Consider the following 26,272-nt stretch of genomic DNA (forward strand, 5'->3'; position numbering starts at 1 on the left):
ATGGAGGTAATGACAAAGTTGGTTTCAATGTTCAACATGGTAGGAATGTGTTAAGAGACGAGAGGAAGAAAAGGTTTGAGATTAGTGACGCCCAAGCGGGGTTGGACTTGTTGCATAGGTTGAATGAAGAAAGTGTTCTAAATATTTTATTAGGATCGAAGTCGATGAAGAGAATTGCTTGAAGTGTCTAGTATGGATTGATCCGAGATGTATAATGGCTTACCAAAATTTTGGCGATGTTATGGCTTTTGATACCACTTATCGGAAAAATAGGTATGCAATGCCATTTATCCCATTTACCGGAGTCAATCATCATTATCAATCGGTAATTTTCGGGTTTGCATTGATGCGAGATGAACACGCGTCGACTTTTGAGTGGATTCTTTGTACTTGGCTTGAAGGTGTGGGGAATAATTCTCCATTGACTACAATCACAGATCAAGATCAAGCCATGGCAAGCGCTATTGCGGTTGTACTCCCGAATACTACCCATTTATTGTGTTCTTGGCACATTAGTCAAAAATTCCCTGAGAAAATAGCTCATTATTATTCGGCTTTTCCGGAATTCAAGACGGGCTTCAACAATTGCATTTATAAATCTCTCACCGAATGTGTTTTTGAAGCTAGATGGGCGTCGTTTGTGGAAAAGAATCACTTGCAAGATCATAAATAGTTAAATGGGTTATATGAGTTGAAGCACAAGTGGATTCCTGCATATACTAGAAACAAATTTTCGGCGTTTTAAAATAGTACATCGAGGAGTGAGGGGATGAATTCTTTCTTTGATAAGTATGTGAGTTCGGCAACGGGTTTGAAGGAATTCATTGAAAATGCCCAAAAAGCATTGGCAAGGCAATTCATGAGGGAGAAGGAAGAAGATTGGGTCACCATTAATCTAAAATGTCCCATGAAATTGCATACCATATTGGAGTATCGTGCTTCTTGTATCTACACTAAGGAAATGTTTTGAAGATTTCAAGATGAATTGGTTGAGTCTTCAAAATACTTTGTTGAAAAAGACCAACGAGCTAGTGAAGAAGGGGAGGGAATGGGGGATGTTTATACGTATTATAGTTGTTATAGGCCCATGTCCGAGCCTACGAGAAGAAATGTTTATTTTGTGGCATTCGAGAAAGCAAGCTCTTTGGGAATGTGTACGTGTAGAATGCTTGAACATTCGGGGCTACCTTGTAGACACCTATTGGCGGTCTTTACTAAGAAACGGGTTTCGGAAATTCCCCCGTATTACATAAACCGGAGGTGGACAATGCATGCCAATAGAGTTGATGGTGTGTTGCCTTACAATTTGGATGTTGGACAAAGTCATGAGATGACCTCAACCGATCGATTTAATAGCATGACAATGTTAACCATGAGTTTTTGTCAAAGTAGCATTGCATCCAAAGAACGGTATGATTATGTCGTTGGAGTGATGAATCGAGAAATACCAATTCTCGAAAGAATGAGCGTTGATGGAATTAAATCTTACGAAAGCAATTCGCAAGCTCCAAATGCAAGTGCTCATGAAGAAACAATTCTTGACCCTATTATGTCCGAAACTAAAGGGAGGAAGAAGGACGTTCGTTTCAAAAGTCCAATAGAATCGATTGGTAAAAAGGAGAAGCCGCCAAGAAGGTGCACTTATTGTCAAATGGAAGGCCATGATAAAAGGAAGTGTGCTAGTAGACTAGAAGATCTTAAAAATGTTCAAGAATCGCAATATAATTAGTAGTGTAGCATTTTGTAACCGAATGTTGTAATCTTTTAATGGATTTGAATTTTAAGTGTTTAACATTGTTTTTATTTTGTTATGTTTTATTGTCATATAATTGTCAATTATTGTCATATAATTGTGTTTTATTGTGATAGGTAACATGACTAGCAAGTATAGTGGTGACAACAACTCCGATCATAGTTGTGATTCGGTTTCCCACGTTAGCAAAACATTCTCGGACTCCCTACCAAGCGACTCGTGGTATGAGGATAATGACGAGGAAGATGTGGTCTCACCAACCTTTAGTGAGATGGAAGATGCATGTGCCGAGTTGATGCCCCTTGTGGACAATGACGAGCTGCCCCATGTGGAGGAAGAGGAAACAGACTTGTACCCACCCGATGAGGAGGCTTATAGGGCCAAAAATTGGATCGAGGCATGCAATTGGATGGAGGGTACTGAACCGTGGAGATTGGTGAACTCTCATCCGGATCCGCAATTGGATGGAGGGTACTGAACCGGTACCTCGGCTAAGTCATATCCTTGTGTGAAGTAGTCCATGTACTTCATCACATAAACACCACAATCATTAGAGTTTCGTTGCTTTGGTCTGGACGGTAGAGCTAGGACCTCGGCTGAAGTAGGGTCACGCCCCTCGACTGGGAGTACCATATGCAATAGCCTCGGTAACAACCATGACTGCAATGAAATTATGATCTGAGAATGAATATAATATACAATTGGTAAGGACTATATAGAATATAATAATAGTAGAGGAACATACCACCACTCGTATATCCTCACGATAATACGGCTCATCATTTATTGAATCTATGATAAGACCTTCAAATCGTCTAGTACCGAACATGAACAAAACCCAATGCACATCTCCGACACAACAGGGGATGAATATGTAGTCCGCCTCGAGAACAGAAGGACCAACAGTAGCACTGGAAAAACCAGTAAAACTACGTAATGCTTTATTCCATGCCCTCTGCAATGTATCTCAACCGACCATCGATGCTTTTCTGATTTTCTTCACATGTCCTTTCCCAAGAACCATAAAGTAGGGATCCATGAAATAATAGACGGGTTTCCTCTCCCATATACCTCCAGTGTGAATCTCCTCCTCCCGAGTCCTTAGCAAATCCTGAAAATATATAGGAATGAAACAAGTAAAATAAATGCAACAAGTAAAATGAATGCAACAAGTAAAAGGAATGCAATAACTAAAATGAATGTAAAACTAAAATATATTAGACAATTAAAATATATTAGACAACTAAAATGTATTAGACAACTAAAATGTATTAGCAATGAGTAACGAACAATACCATATAAGTGTATATGATCCCGTCATCAACCCATGTTCCTGCAGCCAGACTCTGCATAGCTGATGCATGGACGTGATAGTCCTGAACATTAAGACCACCGAGATTCCTCGACGCCATCCCAAAGCCCCATCCCCAATCTGAATATATAACATTCTTCGTTGTCATGCTGAGACTCTTAGTGATACTTCACTTCTCCTCTTTCATCCTGCGGGATGCAAGCTTCGCGGGCCTACTAGATGAGGCAATAGCCTGGGGTGGCTGAAACACATGCTGGGATGGCTGTGTCATGTCAACGACATCCTGGGCAGGAATGGCTGGAATGTCAAAGTCGTCAGCCAAAGGTGCAATGAAATCTGATTTTATGTTCAGAAATGTGGGAGGTCTATAGGCGGGTCCTTTGATCTTCTTCATCAACCGAGAGAATGGTGTGAGGAAGGTAGCAGAAATCCTCCCAAACTCCTCCACAAACTCGGGAGGAACCCTAGCATCCAGCTGCTTCAACATATTAAGCTCGGCAACCATCTACAAACAAAAACAAGCAAACATTTTTTTATTAATTCCACTAAGGATATCATATCATCAAGATGAAATACGTGTGAATGCAAATTTTGTAGTGTGTGGGGGTGTAATGTGAAATATGCATATTTGTAAAACACTTACAACTTCATATCCCTCGATGCTATCATACAACTCCCTCGTCTTGTACTGTTGCTGAGGCTGTGGATCGGGTTTCCCTATGCGCATACGAGATATATCAGCATACCACGCCATGTAATCAGCCTCCGAAGCTATGTCTACCGAGTCATCAACAAGGCCATCCAAATCTGAACAGAACCTGGCCCATTTGCCAATATCAATAAACCACCGCACCAGCCAATCCTCCCCTGCAAACGTGGCATCCTTAGCCCCCCTGTAACCAACCATGTTCACCGGTGCCCGTGGAATCTGGGGACTAGAACCAAACTGTCTCGACACCCTGTCCGGATGCTGCCACTCGACCACGTCGTAACATACAAGGGGAACTCGACCGCACTCAGCTAACTGTGCATGTATCATCTCGCTGTCCATAACATCGTCGAACCTAGCATACGGCCTCCAGACTACCTCATCACCAGCAACACCATCAAACTCACCCCTATAGAACGGTAAGCTGTGGTGAGGACCTGACATCCTGTGCTTCTTCAAAACCCCGACATGAGTATCACTAGCATAGGCTCATCCCTCAGCAACCGGATAATCCTCCTGACCGGGAGATCGTAAAGACACGCCAATACGAGGAAATCTCTCGTAAGACCAAACCTGTAACACCCAGACACAACAAGCAATGCTCTTGCTGCCCTTCATTGCAGAAATCTCCAAACCCCGGTATATATGAGCTAACACAGCTACACCCCAAGTATAATAAGGAATCTCCCGCATATTAATCAATGGGTGCATATACCGAACATGAACAAAAGACCGGTTGATGCTGGGGAAGAAGATACAACCCATAATGAATATCAGATACGCCTTGGTATGTACAACCGTGGCCCTCATATTGTGCTTTCTCAGGCTTCTGTGCACCATATCTCTCAAACAACCACCCCAACTTGATGTTATTCCGATACAAAGCCTCCTTCACCTCCTCCTCGGTCAAAGGCTTAAACCAATTATTAGCAAAATACGCCGCTTTGTTCTCTATCACCCCACAAGTCAACGCATCCCCATGAACTAACACCCCTAAAATAAACCCTACATCCTCCAATATAACAGTCATCTCCCCCTGCCTCGTGAAGAAAGTGTTGGTCTCAGGTCTCCAACGCTCCACCAAAGCAGATATCAACCGAGTGTCAGTAGCCAAGACAACAGCAAGGTCTGCAAAAATCCCAAACCCAAGCATGTGTAGCGATTCCCGCTGTGGTCTCCTTAACTTCCACAAGTGCAATGACTTGTTCCCCAAATAGCTCTGCAACTCATATCTCCCTGCACCATCCCATATATCCTCACTGACGTGATACCGATTATCCCAAATAACATTATGCGCGTTAGGACCCAGCAACATATTCCCGAAATCACCAAAATTATCCATACCTGAAAATATTGCCAACAAAATTCATCAATCACCACAATAAAAACACCACAACGTACACAATAAAAACAATCACCACATATATAAACACCAAGTTCACAATACATTCGAAATAACTACCCATTATTTGCAACAAAATCATATATTAATTGCATCCATACTTTTACACTAACATAACTCGAATTTAACACTAAATTTATCATTACAAATTCGAATTATAAATAAATTAAATTAACACTAAATTTATTTATAATTCGAATTTAACACTAAAATTATCACGAATAATCCTAAATTTATTCCTAAATATTCGAATTATCACTAAATTGTCACTAAATTTAACACTAAATTTAGCACTAATATTCGAATTTACAGATTTTTCATTACATTCAAATTCGAATTATAATATAAAAATCTTATTTTATACGCAATTATTAAAAATTCGAATTATAATTATAAATTCGAATTAATTCAAATTATAAATTCGATTATTAAAAATTCTAATTAAAATTGTAATTTCGAATTAAAATTATAAATTCGATTATTAAAATTTCGAATTAAAATTGTAAATTCGAATTAAAATTGTAAATTTCAATTTTATACACTAAATTAATTCTAAATTAACACGAATTTATCCTAAAATCGATTTACATCAAGTCCAAATTATGAACCCTAGAAATTATAAAAATTTGAATTTTCATAGTACGATTCATATGTTAATTCATATATTAATTAACCCTAAATATCAAAATTACATACACAAATTCAGATTTATAACAAGAAAAAAACACAAGTTTATATCAATAAAACTGTAAATAACAATTAAGATATCGATTACATACCTTGATTAGTGAAAAAGAAGACTGATTTTGCTCCAAATATGCTTTGCTGTGGGTGTTGCTCCTGCTGCTGGTTGCTGCTGCTGCTGGTTGCTGCTGCGTTTGTGTTTGTGCTGCGGCTGTGTGTTTGTGTATATCTGTTCTGAGAGTCTGTGTTTGCCAATAATTAGGTAAACAAAAAACACCACCAACCGCTGAAAATTTTCGCGATCCGTGCGGAGGGGTATGTTGGTAATTACTCCGGACGGAAATTTGCTGCTGTTTTAATTATCAGCCGCTAGATCCACCATCCAACGGTGGAAAACCTTTTTGTTGTATATCGGTCTACAACAAACGTTTGTTGTAGACCGGCCCCCTATAAAAATTTCCCTCTAAAATTTTGCATCATTTCCCTCCCTTTTGTTGATATTTTCCTCCTTTTTATTACCTTTTTTCATCTTTAATTATTGCTATGTTACTATACGGAAGAAATCTCTTGTGTGCACTTGGCTTTTGGTTGTTGTACATATGGTGCAGTGTTCTCAAGATGTTGCTGCAAGCCTGCAACCTCAACCGAAGGTTTAATATTAGAACATGAAACTTTTGAAAATTAGAACATTTCAAATTTGAAGTTACAGTGTAGGAATAAGAAATAAATATAAAAACTTCTGGGGAGGGTCATTGGAGTTAACCCAAATATTATGACTTAAAAATCTATTAAATATTAATTTTTTTAGGTGTATCTCAGATAACTCATGGAGTTGTTTTAAGTAATTAAGTTAGGCTTTGCCAACAACTTATAACTGAACTTATGACTTAAACGTGTAACAGCTTATCGATCATTGTTTGTCGGCCCAACTTATAAGTTGAATTTATGATAAGTTAAATGTTCATAACGACGTACTTTTTCTCAATTTATTTTGATTTTTGATTTTTTTATTAATTTTAATTAAAAAAATATCTTTGTAAATGTTAATATAATATAAAATTTACGAATTAAGATAATTATATTTAAAAGTTATTTATTTCAGTTCATTTAAATAAAAAAAATTCTAATTTATAAATATTATTCAAACACTTACTTAACTTATAAATATTTAGCTATTACCACTTATTACTTATAAATCACTTATTAATTTCATTTTAAGTAGTTACATATTTTAAAATTTCCCAAATGTGGTAGGTCAATATAAATCTGATATCAACTATTTTGGCAAATTACAATAAAATTGAGTGAGGGTTGAATAAGTTACAAACCGTAAGTTTTTAAATGATTTTTTTTTAAAAAAAATTATGAAATAAGTTTAAAATTAGTAATTAGTCTTTTTCAAACGCAAATCCCTGGCTAACCTAAAATAAGAAGGGAAACCCCAAAAAGCCTAGAATTGAAAAAAAAAATTGGTTGCCCAGCAAGAGCCATGGAAATAGGGGAGGTTAAGTCTGAAGAACGAAGCTTAATAGATATTGTCTTTTCTTGGTCTCTTGAAGATATTCTCAATCACCAGCTTTATAAACACAAGGTTCACATACGGTGAACGGGTACGAAACTATCACCAGCTTTATAAACACAAGGTTTGCAACCCCCAAATTTCTTGTCTTTTTTTGTTGATACGTAGAAACATATTACTTACACATGATAAATAAGTTTTGGCCTTTTCTTGTATCTATATCTTAGTTAAAGTACATGCTGATTCACTGCTTCATAAGCCTTTCAGTTAGTTTAGATTGTTGATAAATACCACATTATCACTAAATTGTAGTATATTTCTATGTTTATGTACATTTAAGAATTTTATGTGTATTGTATACGAATATGATATACTTGTGAATACAATCTGCGATTAATACATATAAATCAAATAAATGTGTGCGTGAGTAAACGAAATCAAAGAGAGAAATAAAGGATATAAACAAAGGGAGATCCTCGAGTCCAGTTTGTCTCCTTAAAGCTATTTCGTCTCTCACCGTATGTGCGAGTCGATAGCTTCCCAGGATAAAATGAGGCGGCGGCGGCGTTACGGATAATGAGCACCTTCAGCGAGTTTGAATGGGTACGAAACTATCACCGAGAGAGAGAGGTAGGGTTTGTGTTTAGGAGGACGGCGGTGTATATTGAGTTAGTAAACCCTAAACCCTATAACGAAAATATATAGGCTTAGAGAAACGTGTGCACTACTTCTCTTATTTAATTAAACGCGTTAATTAAATTTAATTCGAGAGTTAATTATTATCCGTTACGGATAACGAGTCCAGTTTGTTTCCTTAAAGCTATTTCGTCTCTCACCGTATGTGCGAGTCGATAGCTTCCCAGGATAAAACGAGGCAGCGGCGGCGTTACGGATAACGAGCACCTTCAGCGAGTTTGAACGGGTACGAAACTATCACCGAGAGAGAGAGGTAGGGTTTGTGTTTAGGAGGACGCTGTGTATATTGAGTTAGTAAACCCTAAACCCTATAACGAAAATATATAGGCTTAGAGAAACGTGTGCACTACTTCTCTTATTTAATTAAACGCGTTAATTAAATTTAATTCGAGAGTTAATTATTATCCGTAATTGAATCGAATTATAACTGTCAAATCAATTCATATTCGTATTTATAAAATAAATACTGAATAATGAATATTTATTTAAGAGCCCAAGCTCAGTTGAAAAAAAAATTAGCAAAACTAGTCCGTAATTATTCGGGCCAATTTCCTGCTACATTCGTGTCCGCTAATTGACTCTCGAATTATAACTGTCAAATCAATTCATATTGGTATTTATAAAATAAATACTGAATAATGAATATTTATCTAAGAGCCCAAGCTCAGTTGAAAAATAAATTAGCAAAACTAGTTCGTCATTATTTGGGCCAATTTCTTGCTACATTCGTGTCCGCACGTTGCATACGCGCCTTAGATTACCCCTCGAAATCCCACAATTTGCACCCCGCACGCACGTAGGAGATGGAACAACACCTTACTAACACTTTTAAACATTACTAAAGTGTTGTGCTATATAAAGCAATGGAAACCCCTTTTTCATTTCAATGTGGGATACAAGTTTTCACTTCTACAATTCCACCTTCAAGGGACCAACTTTGAATGATCGTATCTCATTCATCCCTTAACTATTTTGAGTGTTTCAAAGTGCCTCGGAAAGCTCTCACGGAGGAGAACATACTCCAAGCGACACCCACTCAAGAACGGCTCAAAATGACTTGACAATGTGAGGCTCAATACCCACATTTTCCAACAATACTCACTGTTTGCTTCTGTAACAAATTATGAGTTGGTTCAGTCTAAATTACTTGTTTACATTCATTTCTTAGAATACCAAGATTTTTAATTTAAAAAAGGTTATAAATCCAACTTTAATATGATTGTATACTTTTAGTGTTTACTGCAATAGTATTTTCCTCCCAGGTTGAGCAGATCCCGGATACATTTTCATCATCGTCACATTACATGAACTGTTTCGCTTTTCCACTCATTGAGGAAACACGGGCTGACTTGTGTTCAAGCATCACTAATGTGTCAACGGCACCGACATACAAAATATTAGATATTAAAGATGCATGAGCCTAGTTATGGAGATTTGATAGCCTTTACAGTTGTAAGGCCAAATGTCATTGATGATTTGCACACACCTGCAACTTCTTTTATTGTTGCAGTGGTTCAAAGGGTAAAAATCGAGAAGGATAACTGTGTACTACTTGTAATATCATCAAAGCCCATTGACCCTGAAGAAGGCATGCACAAGAATTTGGATATAAGAAATCTTTTTACTGTTTTTTTTTACAAACATGACGACAAATCTCCGTATATGGGAAGCATTGAACTTTAAACCGGAAGGGAGGAATGCAAATATTATTAACAAAGTGCTGGAACACCACAATTCTGTTGTAAGAATCACTATTTATGTCTTATGTATTATGTTACTTATTTACTGACTAATCATGTATTCCCAAAAAAAATTTGTCAACATATACGCCATCTTTCAATTCTTAAAGCAGTTCTTTATACTTTTTTGTTGATTGTGTTTGGTGTTACTGGAGGAACCATCTAGTTATGATTTTTGTTCTTATCTAAATTTACATCTTACAGATTCGTGATCGTTGTAATTATTGCTTAAAGGATGGGAATTACCGTATAACTGCATCGATTTTAGCCCCTACCATTCGCTCTTTCAACCTAAACACGTCACAAGCAGAAGCAGTTTCAAATAGTTTTGCCACGAAATATTGCAATCATGAGAATTATGTTAAGCTAATTTGGGGCCCTCCTGGTACAGGGAAAACAAAGACAGTGGCCGTGTTATTATATGAACTTCTTGGACAGAAGTGCAGGACTGTTACGTGTGCCCCAACTAACATTGCTGTACTAGAAGTTGCAGCACGGTTGATGAGATTGGTCACACAGTCTACTGGGTATGAAACTTATGGTTTAGGAGATGTAGTTCTCTTTGGAAATAGGAAGCGAATGAAGATTGACTATCACAGTGATTTACTAAATATATATCTGGATTATCGAGCTAAAATTCTTTCGAAGTGTTTTGCCCCAAGATCTGGCTGGAGGTATTGTCCATCATCTCTAATTGGTCTAGTTGAAGATCCTGAAGGGCAATACAGGCTGTACTTGATAAACGAGAAAAATGAGGAAAGTGATGAAGATGATGGCTGTGATGTTGATGAGGTGGAGCAGAGTTGTGTTCCTGGCAATAGAAGCCTGAAATACACTCAAGAGAAAAATGTTTGGAGGGGGTTAATTGTTCAGATCTTAAGAAAAAACGATAAAAAGATAAACTTTAGGTGCAAATATCCTTTCCAGAAGGATAAACAATCGGCGTTTGGTAGAAAAAAACAGGATAATTTTTCAGAGAACCGAAAGAAAATGAATTTTGAAGACTTTTTCAGAAGCAGATTTGATTCAAAACAAGAATTAATGAAGTTTTGTATTGTCAATCTGGTAACCCACTTGCCAACTTCCTTCATATCACAAGACGAAGTGAAAAACATGATGACAGCTCTAAGGTTGCTAGAATCTTTCAAGACTTCATTATATAGTGATGCAGTTAATGGTATAGGATTAAAGGAAGTACTAGCTCAAATTATGAATGTCGGACAAGTTGTAAATGTCTTTTCGATGCTGAAAAGAACTAGAAAAGAATTGCTAAATATTCTCAAATCCCTAGTTGTTGGAGTTTGTATTCCTAATTTTTTTGATGAATATTCTATTAAAATGTTTTGTTTGCAAAATGCGTGTCTGTTTTTCTGTACTGCTTCAAGTTCTTCTAGATTGCACGTTACATCAATGGAACTGCTAGTCGTTGATGAAGCTGCTCAGCTCAAAGAGTGTGAGTCCACCATCCCTCTCCAACTTCCTGGTCTTCGTCAGGTAATACTTGTAGGGGATGAACGGCAACTGCCGGCATTAGTTAAAAGCAAGGTTCACTTACTTTCTCATATTTCTTTTGTATCTTGTTGCAATTGTTCCTGGTTAACAAAATTTGTTATGTTTTGGTAAGGTTTCTGACGAAGCGGGTTTCGGAAGAAGTTTATTTACAAGGCTGGTATCATTGGGATTCAAAAAAGACCTTCTTGACATTCAATATAGAATGCATCCATCAATAAGCTTATTTCCCAACAAAGAGTTCTACAATAAACAGATTGCAGATGGTCCAAATGTGCGGCAAAATAACTATCAAAAGCATATCCTTGAAGGAGATATGTATGGACCTTACTCCTTTATTAACATAGCATTTGGAGGGGAGGAAAGTAGTGATGGATATAGCATGAGAAACATTATGGAGGTTGCTGTCATTGCAGAGGTAGTTGCAAGCCTTTTTAAAGGTAAAACTTATTTGTCGACTGATATATCCGTGAAAAGAGTCAAAATTTGTAGAGCTCGAAGGGAGAAACACAAATTCTCAAAGCCCATTTATTTGATGTGTTTCGTGTTCAGTCAATAATATTTTTCTTGTACAGCGTCTACTGCTTCAAAACAGAAGCTTAGTGTTGATGTGATATCTCCATATAATGCTCAAGTTTTTGCAATTCAAGAAAATTTTGGTACAAGATATAGCATGGATTCCAAGAGCGACTTCTCTGTAACTGTTCGCTCCATAGACGGCTTTCAAGGTGGTGAGGAGGACGTGATGATAATATCGACTGTTCGATGTAATGGGAACGGATCTGTGGGATTTCTTTCTAATCTTCAAAGAACAAATGTTGCCCTTACTAGGGCAAGGTAGTGTCATCTGCTGCGTACTGGGGTTTAATCATAATTAATTTTCTTCACTAAAAATTTATGTTATGCAATTAAATTGTGGGTACCGTATTCTTTGTAGATATTGCCTTTGGATATTTGGTAATGAAGCTACTCTATGAAGCAGTAGATCTGTTTGGAAGAATCTAATTAGTGATGCAAAGAATCGAGGGTGCTATTACAATGCTCATGATGACAAACGGTTGGCTAAAACTATTATTGCTACCTTAGTTGATATTAACCATTTTGAGATTTCACTCAGCATAGATTCTCTAGTCTTCCAAGAGGCAAGATGGAAGGTGTGCTGTTAATGTTAATTCTGTAACCTTTCCTTTTAACTTCATGTTCTGTGTGCTCAACCACTTATTCGCAACGTTTTCAGGTTTGCTTCTCTAAAAATTTCTGGACATCTATGTCTATTGTTCAAAATATTGAGATTCGCAAAGAAGCACTTTCTCTATTGACGAAGCTTTCTAGTGGGTTACGCTGGCCGTGCAATGATAAAAGCCTCATTGTTATGGCTGGGAAGTCTGCTCAGCTCATAGAGCTCTGCAAGGTGAATTGTATGAATTATATAGTGTGGAGTATTGATGTTGTCAAGGAGCAATCAAGTTACTCCCAAGTTTTGAAGGTTTGGGATATGTTACCGCCGTCTAAGATACCCAACCTACTAAAGGATCTTGATTACTTATTTCGGAGCTATAATATGGATCTAATGCATTTATGCAAATCAAAAAAGTTGGAGGGGTATGTATCTTAAAACTTAGTATATATGTTTATGATCGTGCACAATAATTACTAAAATCAAAGTTTCAGGCATTTGTATTCCAGGAAAGTAGATTTTACAGGATTCCTCAAGGACCCGAACCCGGTCCGTCCAGATCTACAATGCATATCCTACTTGGATTTACATAGGTTCTAACTTTCTGTCGTAAAAGAAATTTTTTCATACAGGCTAATTTGATAACTCTGTGATCTGCATGCAGTGGCGGAGGGAGAGAAGGGCTGGTGGGGGCACCGGACCCCACTAGGTTTTTTAATTTTTTATTATATTTATATATAAGGTCATGTTCGGCATTAGCCGGTTATTTAAAATAATTATTATTAACTGATTGAGTTAGTTGTTTTGACTAGTATGTTTCGAATAAAACTATTTAGTAAATAAATAGATATATTACTTAGTTTTTCGTACTATTTAGTTGAAAAAGATCATCCTAATAGCTTTTTCAAAATTAGTTTTTTTGGGAATGAAAAGCTAACTATAAAATACTAGTATCGATCAAACCTCTAATTTGATTCAAAAAGTTTTCATCCATGAAACTAAATAATTACTATATATTTTAATAGGAACTCAAGAATACAACTATGACTTGTAAAATATGTGAAACATACTATTTTTTATTATAAACTATTACTTGTTATAATGTTTCAAGAAAATATTTTTGCCCCCACTACACATTGCTGCTGGCTCCGCCACTGTTTGCATGTAACTGATTTGGGCTTCTCTGATCCCTTGATCAAAATTTTCAGTGTGCTTATCTTTAATGTAGAAATATGTCATTACGAATTTTGTCTAGGACATAAATTTTTTTATATATTTGTTTGGTTTAAAGATTTTATGTTTATTCAATTTCATGTGTAGTTAAAGTGATTAAAAAAGACTGATAAACTAAACCAAAATGACAAAACAATAATATTTCGTAGTCTCTGTAAAGGTATACAAACACTAAATTGTATGTACACGATCTTATTTATATTTTTACTTTTAGGTAATATGTAGGTTATACGATATTATTAATTATAGGGTGTTCTGTTACTGCTTTTATTCTACGAGAGCAAGGTCTGGAAACCACTTTCTGAATGCCAAAAATCTTTACTCAGTAATAGTAAAGAAGTGCATGTAATGTGCCTGCGGAGCATATATATTGCAAACTGAAGTGCATGCCTACTTGTGCTGATAAAAGACAGCTTTTAATATTTACTTAGAAGTTTATTTATTGAGCCATTCTTATTTGCTGCAGAACTTTGGAGGTTCCCATAACATGGCCAGTACAGTCAGATGTTGCGAGGAATTCAACTCTGGCCGGAACAGATCCCATGCAGCACTTATGTAGTAGATTTGCTGCACTGAGTTTGAATGATGATTAGTTAGCATAGCTGGAAATTTGTTACTAGCAAGTAGCAACATGGGCATGGAACTGCAAGGGCTATTATGGTTAGCTAGGATTTTGTATTTTCTCTGCCACTTGTACAAGCCATAACATTCACAATGGTAGTAATAGTACGTGCTCCACATGTTAATGTTATTATAATAAACCTCTTTTCCCTGTGACAACAAAAATACCAGTATTTATAAAATCTACCCCCCCCAAATTCTCGTACATATCCACAGAAATTTGATTTTAGCAAATCGAACTAACACTCTGCCATGACCTTGCGCTCTTTATAAAAGAGTTTGTGGGTGTATTGGTGGTCCAAAAGGTCGTGGACGGCAGGATTCGAACCTGCGCGGGCGAACCCACATGATTTCTAGTCATGCCCGATAACCACTCGTTAGGATGGCCACCTAATATCTAAGATTGTCTCCCAACTATTGTTTCATACACTACATCTTCACTGTGGCTCTGCAAATTCTTCCCTTACTGGACCCGTACTCTCGATACAACATAGCAAACTGAGATCATATGTCCCAAGGAGTGGCAACCAAAGGCTTATTAACATATACGAAACCTTGACCTCGACATTAGATTTGGCTCGAGCACTAGGATCATACAGTAATCAACAACCGGAATAACGTTTAGCAGCATATCACCTATTTTATACGAGTTATTTGTAAAATACATCACCCTGATTTTACCCAAATGCGTTTTTTACCTATACTTTATATAACTGTACTTTGCATCCCCTAACTATTTTTGGCGCAACAAATTGCATCATTTTCGTTAATTTTGTTAAAATTCTCAGGGGTATTTTAGGAAATTAAAATATTTAATTATTTTTAAATCTTTATTTAAGGTTTTTAACCCTCTAAACGATACATTCTGAAAAAAAATTAAAGAACGAAAGTTGTAGGGAATGAAAAGATCTTCCTGAAATAAAAAGGTTCAAAACTGAAATGTTTTTTTTTATAATTCTTTTTAATAAATTCATTAAGTATAGATTTAATTTAATTTTGGCTTCGTAAAATTTTTGATAATTTTTTAATGTTATTATTTTGAAAAGATTTTTTCGTTCTCTACGACTTCCGTTCTTTAATTTTTTTTGAAAAGTATCATTTAGAGGGTTAAAAAACTTAAATAATAATATAATTATAATTAAATATTTTGATTTCCTAAAATACTCCTGAAAATTTTAACAAATTTAACAAATTTTAACAAATTTAACAAATTTTAACAAGTTTAAAGTCATTTCTTGTCCCTGACAATTTTTTTCCAAAGGTTAAACTTGATAGAATTGATAGAACAAAAAAAGCATCATAACACCAATGCATAAGGCAGAAAGGAAAAAACTACTGAATACTCTGCAATACTATAAAGGAACTACTATATTAAATAACTAATGCAAATAATACATCTCCTAAAAAGCATGTTGCATACCCAATTTCAAATATGAAAATTTCAGTTACCATATAGTGCACATTAACTACTTGAGTAGCCTACATCTCTTCCTTGGGAAGTGAAAAAAATGTTCAAGGAACGGGTAACCACTATGCATAATCCCTCCCACATTGGCTGAAAAGGTATATTGGGTCAGGTTATCATTGTATATCTCAACATCGTGAAACTGTGGAGTCAGGAGGCAAAATCCCAAGGCCATCCTAATGAGCTCCTCAAACAACAATAAATGGGTTTTGAAAATATGCAGAGTTGATATATAATTTACATACCAAAAGTCACGGGGCCTCCGAAACTAATATCCTCATCATAATACTATTAAAGATTTGAAGAAAACTTGCATGTCAGTTATGCAGAGAATCATATTTTTATGTTTATGCACCTAATCTCCATTGATAGCCACAAATTCCATAAATACACTGCATGTTAGAATTTTCTCTTACAAAGCTTTTTGGCCAGTTTCTTAGCTCTACGGATCTCTGCAGTTTCATTAAGACTATGTCAAATCTCCCCAGTTCTATTAAGAATATTTTATACTGGAAAGCAAGCTCCTTTATAAGATAACCCATTTTTCTACTGCTTAGAGTGAATGGATCGTATATATTAGATGTTAGGTCCACAAATTCATTGATGCAAAACCTGTCAATACAATCCGTGTATAGAATGTTCCCAATCTCCAAAGATCTACCTATTGCGGTATCAAACAATTTCCTGGCTTCCAACACTTCCTCTCTAGAAACTAATCAATTAAACAATTAGCAATAAATTATTTTCTTATGGTCACATATACTCAGAGAAATATTGAACACCTCTCGTGCTGGAACTCTGCAACTTTACAAAAAGCACTGATTAATTATTTGAAGGAAGATCTGATTAGAGCAAACCCGTTAGTAACATTTCCCTAGACGATTAATTGCATCTTCTGATTTCTATTTTTACGCAAAAAACTTATCAAATTATTGTATGTATCCTGCATTAGGAGACACTCATCTTTCTTTTATTTAATCCATCAGTTCATACATTTCATATATTTGACTTTTCCTACTCAAACCACGAATTAAAAAGTTATAAGTTATTGATTTCTTCCCACATCATTTATTCATCCATATCCTTTAGAAGATGAAATGCAGATCATAGCTTTCCTACCTGAAAAAAATAATGTATGAATATATTATAAAGTAATGAATAAGGGTATAACTTTCTTTTCATCATTTCAATAAAGTTCTTTTTAGTTTCTTGAAGCCTCTCATCTTTGTATATAGTATCTATTAAGGTTGAATAAGTGACCAAGTCAGGCATGCATTTGATTTCATTAGTATCATTATCCTTACATTAGTTTAATAATATAACACTTCGGCTGGTAAGGTCTTTTTACACACAATATTAGATAATAATAAACCATCTTGCTATCTACAGCGTTCAAAATCATGACTTAAATTAGTTGAATAGTAATCATTTAACTGGGATTGTTATGTCACACACACTGTATAAGGGGGTTGAGTACAGTGTATAGCACAATCAAATCGAATTCAAATAACACAAGTAACAGAAAACAAACTTTATTCAATGCAATAAACTCTGTTACAATATAGAACTGTCCTCTCTCAGTGATGAACAAATATCACGAGAGCTGCTAGGGTTACAATTAATCATATTCTCGATAATGATAACACTTATAGTGTAAACCCTATGTCTGTGTTTATATATCACACAGTTAGAAAATAATCGCTAATTGATATGAAATATAATTCTGCTTCCTAAAATATATCAATCAGTTATCTTTTCTTCCAAGTATTCCATTCATCATAGAATTCCTTCTTCATGCATATCTCTTCTTACGTTTGCCTTGATCTTCTTTCCTTTCAATCAACCACCTTCCTTATCTGAAAGTTTCCTTTAAGTCCTGATATTATCTCCTGATAAATATCTCTTGAACCTTAAGTACTGATCACTTAAGTTCTGACTTCAGTATAAGTGCTGATTTCAGTTAAGTACTGATTTATCATGTTTAAGTAAGATCTGAAAACTAAACATAAATCATATTAGACATGACATTATCAAATATATCTTACAGGGATTGTGGCCCTTGATATAGATTAAATTGTGCTTGCTAGAAATTGGGGAGAAGATGTTAAAAGGAGCTAACCTAGAGTATACTGTTTGATGGGGATAAATAAATTATGATAGTATAATTAAATACTGCAAGATATGGGCTGCTAGGCCCAATAAAAAGATATATGATACTCAGACCGGAAAGGTTAAGCCTGATGGACCAGATCAGGCCTGATGAAATAAAGAAGGCCCAAAAGCCCTGATTATTAATTAATTTCATAATTAATTAATAAGGGAAAAATCAGCTATTGAGAAGAGTCCCGATAAGGATATAAATCCTTATAGATTAGCCTCAAGGGGACCTAAAAGGATAATGAATCAGTTTCCTACTATCTAGGACTCCAAAGTCCATTCTAATTATGAGACTTGCCCATCAAGTCTCCTATACCAAGTCCAATTCAAGGACTCCCAACATCTATATAAGGGGCCTCACCCCACAGATCAGAACGACGTTTTTTGGCTTGATTCTCTAATTCACAGAGATACGTAGGCATCTCATAAAGGCAGATCGAGCCACGAAACACGAGAGCAGCCATTAAAGGCCTTGAGCTCCCGAATCTTAGTACTAAATACAGCAAATAATAACCTTAGTTTTTTATCCATAACATTTGGCGCCGTCTGTGGGAAAGCACAACAACAACCATGGCGAAAACACGGAGAACAATTAGAGCTCTAGAGGAAGGAACACCATCAGAGACAACCCAGGTGATTTCGTCAACTGTGGAGGTTCCTCCCCATTCGACTTATGCATCTACTCAGGGGGAAGCCCAGATAGGGGGAACTCAACCTCAGCCATAAGGGACAACTCCCTCGACTATTCAAGGTACGAATCCTCAAGTTCAACAAGTACATATACCTGTGAATTCTCGACCCGCCGGGTATGAATATTCAACTATTGTTACTACTAACCCCCCTTATGGGATGCCCCTTCGCCCTGAGGTTGGAGGAAGCGGATATGCTGGGCGAGGCGAAGCACGAGGGCAGTCACCCCCCTATATACGAGGTTTGGGTCCTATCCCTGAGGATCGGGAATTTTCTGGTCCTTACACTGAGAGAGACTCCGAATCTTCGGATGATGAAGTGGCCCCGAGAAGGAGGCGTCCTGGAAAAGAGCCAATGGCCAATGGAAGGCAACGCCCCCAAAGCACCCCAGGGGTGAATCCCCAAGAAGTGTAGGAAAGGATCAGGGCTCATGAGGCTGAAATCCAAAGGCTGAGGCGTGATTTGGAGGCTCACCAGGCCACCAGACCCCAGATACCTCCTAGGGGGAGAAATCCTCCTCCTGTCATAGACCTGGATGGTCCGGTACGAAGAAGGGCTGCTGTCCCAAGAACTGATCCAAGCAATCTCCTTCCCCTTGGAGATCCTGATGATCCAACTCCACCCTTCACAGGAGAGATAATGAATGCCCATATCTCAAGGAAATTCAAGATGCCCACTATCAAAGCCTATGATGGCACGGGAGACCCCGCTAATCATGTTAGGACATTCTCTAATGCACTGCTGCTGCAACCCGTGAATGATGCTATAAAGTGTCGGGCCTTCCCTCAAACCCTGTCGGGTATGGCTCAAAGATGGTACAGTCGCCTGCCCCCAAATTCTATTGGATTGTTCAGAGAATTAAGTCAGGCTTTTATTAAGCAATTCATCAGTGGAAGAGTCCATGAGAAAAGTTCAGCATCTCTTATGAGTCTTGTGCAGAGAGCTAAGGAATCTTTGAGAGATTACCTGAATCGTTTCACAAAGGAGGCTTTAAAAGTCCCGAACCTTGATGATAAGGTAGCCATGATAGCACTGCAACAAGGAACTGGGGATGAGTTTTTCAAGATGTCCTTGGCCAAACGTCCCCCTGAAAATATGTTGCAACTCCAAGAGAGGGCAGGGAAGTATATCAAGGTTGAAGAAAGCATGAGGAAGACCGTAGTAAGTAATGAGCCCACTGGAGGCAAGAAGCGAAAAACTGATCTGGAGTATATCGCTAAGGACAAATATCCTAGAACCGAACAAAACCCTGATTCAACCCCCAAGAAGGGAGGACCTGGGCAAAAGTTCACTGAATACGCTAAGTTGAGTGCTCCTAGAAGTCAGATCTTGATGGAGATTGAGAAAGATAGAGATATTCGCTGGCCTAAGCCCTTGAAGGCTGATCCCGCCAAGCTAGATAAGAGCAAGTATTGCAGGTTTCACAAGGATGTTGGCCATGACACCGATGAGTGTAGGCAATTGAAAGATGAAATTGAGTTTTTGATTCGAAAAGGAAGATTGAACAAGTATACTGGAGATGGAGGGGACAAAAATAATAATGGAAGGAAGAACTTTGAAGATCGTAGGAGGGACCAAGACGATCAGGGGCGGAATCCCCAACCTAGAGGACCGGTTATAAATGCAATTTTTGGAGGACCGCGACGCCCTCGAGGGCCTGTGATAAACATGATCTTTGGAGGTCCAACTGCTGCTGGATTGTCCAAAAATTCCAGAAAGGCATATACTAGGGAGGTTATGCATATTGTTGGAGAAGCCCCGAAGAGGGCCAGGACAGAAGTAACATTGGCTTTTGATGATTCTGACCTAGAGGGCGTGAAGTTTCCCCATAACGACCCGCTGGTCATAACACCGATAATAGGAAATAGCCCGGTTAAGAGGGTCCTTGTGGATAATGGTGCTTCTGTGGATATCTTGCTCCACGAAACCTTTCTAAGAATGGGGTATAACGGCTCCCAATTGACACCAACCGACATGCCGATATATGGATTTGCTGGAGTAGAATATCCTGTGGAAGGGATAATCAAATTGCCGACCACCATAGGTACGGAACCAAGGCAAACAACGCAGATGCTGGATTTCGTTGTAGTAAAGGCTAGTTCAACCTATAATGCTATCATGGAGAGAACAGGGATACACGCCTTCAAGGCAGTCCCCTCTTCCTACCATTCAGTCATGAAGTTTCCCACCCAAAACGGGATTGGAGAAGAGAGAGGAGATCAAAAAATGGCTAGAAGCTGTTATGTGGCCTCTTTGAGGGCAGATGGAGTCGGGGGGCAGGTTCTTCCTATTGAAGATATGGATGTTCGAGAAAATGATGAGAGTAGAGGAAGACCAGCAGAAGAATTGGTTTCGGTTCCTTTAGACCCCGAGAATCCTGAGAGGATGACTTTCATTGGAGCCACATTAGAGGAGCCCCTTAGAGGGAAGTTAGTGAAATTTTTGCAAGAAAATAGTGATGTGTTTGCATGGTCAGCAGCTGATATGCCAGGCATAGACCCGGAGTTAATTACTCACAAGCTAAACGTAGATCCAAGCCGGAAGACAGTGAAACAAAAGAAAAGAAATTTTGCCCCGGAAAGACAAGAGGCTATAAAACAGGAAGTAGAAAAGCTCTTAGAGGCTGGTTTCATTGAGGAGATTCAATTTCCGGAGTGGTTAGCGAACCCTGTAATGGTGAAGAAGGCTAATGGAAAGTGGAGGATGTGTATAGACTTCACTGATCTGAATGATGCATGCCCCAAAGACTGTTTTCCGCTGCCTAGAATTGATACTTTGATTGATGCCACCGCTGGGCATGAGATGCTGAGTTTCATGGATGGATTTAGCGGATACAACCAGATCAAAATGCATAAGGATGACATTCCAAAGGTATCATTTATCATTGACTTTGGTGTTTATTGTTATCTTGTTATGGCGTTTGGTCTCAAGAATGCAGGAGCCACCTATCAAAGGTTAGTGAATAAAATTTTTAAGGATCTTATTGGAAAGACTATGGAAGTCTATGTTGATGACATGCTAGTCAAGAGTCTAGTAAAGACTGATCATATAACCCATTTGAGGGAAGCTTTTGAGGTCCTAAGGTACCACAAGATGATGTTGAATCCTACGAAGTGTGTTTTCGGAGTAGGATCTGGAAAATTCTTGGGATTGATGGTCTCAAAGAGGGGAATTGAGGCTAACCCCGATAAAATAAAGGCAATCCTGGACATGGAACCCCCAAAAACTGTCAAGAATGTTCAGAAGCTCACAGGAAGGGTTGTTGCGCTAGGACGATTCATCTCCAAGTCAGGAGACAAGTGCTTGTCATTCTTCAAGTCACTAAAGAACATCAAAGACTTTGTATGGAGTGAGGAAAATCAGAAGGCATTTGAAGAGTTAAAGAAGTATATGGGCCAGGCCCCGTTGTTGGCCAAGCCAGTTCTGAATGAAGTTTTATTCTTGTACTTGGCTGTTTTAGAGAGCGCCTTGAGCGCAGTGTTGGTTAAGGAGGAACTGAAAGTCCAGAAACCCGTATACTATGTCAGCAAAATTTTGCATGGTGCTGAGTTGAATTATTCAACTATTGAGAAATTCGCTTTAGCTTTGGTAATGGCTTCAAGAAAGTTACGTCCTTATTTTCAGGCTCACCAGATTGAGGTACTAACAAATCAGCCCTTGAGAAATATCATTCACAGTCCCAAGGCAAGTGGGAGACTGATTAAGTGGGCAATAGAGCTAGGAGAGTTCGATCTCAAGTATAAGCCACGTACGGCAATAAAAGCCCAGGCACTAGCTGACTTCGTGGTGGAGTGTACTATACCCAACCAAGAAGTCGGGGGGCAGGAAGATGCCATACCTCAAGACAAGGGAGTCGATAATGGGGGCAAAGAGAAGGATAAGAAAGAATATTGGGTTCTCTATTTTGATGGAGCATCAAAAACAAACTCCAGTGGAGCAGGGTTGGTTTTGCAAAGCCCTGATGGGTTCTTGATTGAGTATGCTATGAAGCTAGACTTCCCAACCACAAATAATGAGGTAGAATATGAAGCCCTGATAGCTGGTCTTGGTCTAGCTGGGACACTTAGAGTCAAAAACTTAAAGGTCCGTGGAGACTCGAAGCTGATCATATCCCAGGTAAAGGGAGAATTTGAAGCAAGGGATGATACGATGGCTAAGTATGTCCGCCTAGTAAGGGCTGTGATGACCCAATTTAATGAATGTCATGTTGAACACATTCCAAGGGAAGAAAATGTTAAGGCAGATGCGCTATCAAAGTTTGCTTCATCTGAGATAGAAGAAAGTTCAGGAAGTGTATACTTCCGTGTTTTAAAGACGCGAAGCATAGATGTTAAGCTTGTGGCTCCCATAGGCCTGGGGACGTCATGGATCGATCCCATTAAGGCTCACATTCAAACCGGATGGTTTCCAAGCGATGCAACTGAAGCACGAAAGTTAACTGTTCGAGCACTAAGGTACTCTTTGATAGATGGGATTCTGTATAAAAGATCTTTCGTGGTTCCTTACTTAAGGTGTCTCAGGCCCGATGAGGCACGCTTGGCTCTTGAGGAAGTGCATGAAGGTATTTGTGGACAACACTTGGGGGGCAGGGCCTTAGCTCATAAGATAACCCGTTTAGGCTTTTATTGGCCAGAAATGATGGCTGATGCCAAACAATATGTAAAGAAGTGTGATCGATGTCAGAAACATGCACCAGTTGTTAGACAACCCCCCGAGATGCTGACCTCTATCAACTCGCCTATTCCCTTTGCTATGTGGGGGATGGATATTCTAGGGCCTTTTCCTATGGCCACGGCACAAAGAAAGTTTCTGATTGTAGCCATTGATTATTTCACCAAGTGGATCGAAGCCAAACCTTTGGCCAAAATCACAACTAAGCAGGTTGCACAATTCCTGTGGGAAAACATTATGTGCCGATATGGAATTCCCCGTATCCTCGTCACTGACAATGGAACACAATTCAACAACGAGGAATTCAAGAAGTATTGTGAAGAAAATGAAATTGAGTTACGGTTCACCTCTGTGGCTCACCCACAAGCTAATGGGCAAGCAGAAGTTGCAAATCGAATAATCCTGGATGGATTAAAGAAGAGGATCGAGAAGTCAAGAAATAATTGGGTGGATGAGATACTTCCCATATTATGGGCCTATAGGACTACCTGTAGAGTCACGACAGGAGTAACTCCCTTCATGTTGGCATATGGGGCAGAAGCAGTAGTTCCAGTAGAGATATCACATTCCTCTCCAAGGATTCAGGCTTTCAATGCAGAAGAAAATGAGGAAGGGCAGAGGTTAGCCCTGGATCTGATCGATGAAGTGCGAGATAGGGCACATGCAAAGATAGTAGAATATCAGAAAAAGGCTTCATTCTACTATAACCTAAGGGTCAAAGAAAGGTTTTTTAAACAAGGCGATCTAGTCTTGAGGAAGATAGAAGCATCTGGTGTAGGACAAAAAGGGAAGCTTGCCCCGAATTGGGAAGGACCGTACAGAGTCAAGAGTGTTCAAGGTAGAGGAACCTACAAGCTAGAGACTATGGATGGTTTTGAAGTCCCGAGAACTTGGCATGCACAAAACTTGAAGGTTTACCATGTATAGGGCAGCCGGATACGATGCTCACTCGTCAGGATGACGAGTAGGTTGAAAAGCACCTTGAAGCTTTGCTTGCTTAGGATTTATATGTTTTAGTTTTATTACGAAGTTTATTAAGACTTGTGTAAGGGACGAATCCCAGACAATTTTATGAAATTCATGAATTCTTCAAAGTATGTTTGTAGCCTAACGAATAAAAACCAAATGCATGGATGCAAGCATAAAAGGTGATAAAATAAGATCAGATAAATATTACAAGAAATTTGATAAATAAAGTCTCGAAAATAAGACAAGCCACGCAGGGCTGAAAAAGCTCTAAGGAGCTGAGGTGCCCTCGGCATCCATATCATCGTCCTCTCCACTCTCGCTGGATGTCTCTGTCATCTCGGAGGAGGAGGAAGAGCTGTCGTCCTCAGCAGGTCTGGAAGAAGACTCGGGAGGAGGAAGGAGTGGATCCTGAGGAACATGGTCCGAGACAACTACTCGGGTACGAAACCTCTGTAGCAAAGCCTCGTCATCAGGCAGTTATAGTCCGCCGGGTTAATATCAGGACAAGCCTCGTTCACGGTCCCAAGGGCCGTGTCCCAACCAGTCCTAAAAAACCCGGGAAAGACTGAATCATCACTAATCCTCATGGATTGAGCAAACTCCTCCGAGTCCAGATAGTTGTCTATAGCTTTATCCTTCTCCGCCCGAAGTACCACCAGCTCGGTGTTAGACTCTCCGAGTTCTTCCTCCTTGCGCTTGAGCTTCTTCTCCAGGGTAGCATACTTCTTCTGTTGCCTCCTGAGGGCATTATCGGCCTTATCAGAAGCCCGCTTCCATGATTCGGCTTGCCTCACAGCGCCTTGAAAGTAGGCGTTAGACTGAAACAAAGCAATTAACAAAGTATAAGGCAAGAAAATGCTACAAGAATGAAAGATAAGTTCAAAAAAGAGAAGGCATACCGAAGCCAGAGACTGAGCTCCCATGAGCTTAATCCTCTCAAGATCAGGGGTGGCCACCACATCAGTAAAGTCCTTGGGAGTCACGCTATGGTAGGACCAATCCCAAGCATGTTTCGTGGAACCAACTACGGTGTCCCCTCGGCGGAATCCCCAGAGAGGCTGAAAGGCGCCTGTGGCAGCAGCAGTAGGGGCAGCAGCAGTAGGGGCAGCAGCAGTGATAGGAACACCATGGCCCCCAACTCCTTCAGTTGAAGCCTCCCCTATAGGCTCTTTATGCTTCTTCAAAAAGATAGGCTCCGTGGCCTTTCCCCGGGTGTCTAGGCCTGCGAGCCGAGCTTTCTTCATCCTAGCTGTCTCCTCAACCAGAGGAACATTGTCCTCGTTAATCTCCTTAGCAGCTGAAACAAAGCAAAAGACAAAATAAGTGATGTTAATAATGCATGAAATGAAATAAAGTTGAGAAGGGAAGAAAAATACCCTGTTGAGAAACAGAGGATAGTCCCACATGAATCAGGGAAAACTCCTCTAAGAGAGTCCAGCTGGTGGTAGTGCCATCATCCTGAGTAAGCCCATTATAAATAATAGTTTCTTCAGGAGTTAAGTGAATGGATTTGAGGCTACCATCACTGACCTTCCCGAAGGAAGATCGAAAAAGTGTGCCCCAGTCACCATTCTCCCAATGCAACCCAACGAAACTATTCCTCCAATTTTGATTATTATTAGGAATAGAGGCGCTGTTAAAGATATGTTTGCTTTTGGGCCTTGCTTGACATAGACCCAGCCACAGATACTGGAAGAACTATTATAACACTGAAAGACCTTCCTAAAAACAGCTACAGAAAGAGGGAAGCCCTCCCTAAGACAGCAGACCATAAAACATAGAATGTTCCTCCAGGCGTTTGGAGGAAGCTGACACAGGGTTAATTTGTAAATCAGCCAAAAGATGAGGAATAAAAGGATGGAAAGGAAACCTAAGCCCAACATTAAGGGCATCTGTGTAAATGAAGAGAGTGTCGGGTCTCTAGTGGCAAGTACGGTCACCACCAGAGACTGGAACTAATCTAAGA

The 26,272-nt window shown here is 38.7% G+C and overlaps 2 protein-coding genes and 1 pseudogene across 2 annotated transcripts; 2 read left to right on the forward strand and 1 right to left on the reverse strand.

Moving 5' to 3' along the window:
• The first annotated feature begins 214 nt into the window (after nt 1–214).
• LOC141714509 (protein FAR1-RELATED SEQUENCE 5-like) lies at nt 215–673 on the forward strand. The gene has a single exon (XM_074518025.1). It carries the CDS (start codon nt 215–217, stop codon nt 671–673), a length of 459 nt encoding a protein of 152 aa, XP_074374126.1.
• An 8,881-nt stretch (nt 674–9,554) lies between these two features.
• On the forward strand, nt 9,555–14,513 carry LOC141712683 (uncharacterized; annotated as a pseudogene).
• Nucleotides 14,514–16,923: 2,410 nt separating this feature from the next.
• On the reverse strand, nt 16,924–25,950 carry LOC141714510 (uncharacterized). Its single transcript, XM_074518026.1, has 3 exons — nt 25,683–25,950; nt 25,206–25,603; nt 16,924–16,938 (listed from the first exon to the last, which is right to left on the reverse strand). The coding sequence occupies exons 2-3, from the start codon at nt 25,548–25,550 to the stop codon at nt 16,924–16,926; spliced, it is 360 nt and encodes a 119-aa protein (XP_074374127.1). The 5' UTR covers nt 25,551–25,603; nt 25,683–25,950.
• Nucleotides 25,951–26,272: the final 322 nt, after the last annotated feature.

Source organism: Apium graveolens, chromosome 3 (genome assembly GCF_009905375.1).
Source record: "Apium graveolens cultivar Ventura chromosome 3, ASM990537v1, whole genome shotgun sequence".
NCBI classification, from domain to species: Eukaryota; Viridiplantae; Streptophyta; class Magnoliopsida; order Apiales; family Apiaceae; genus Apium; species Apium graveolens.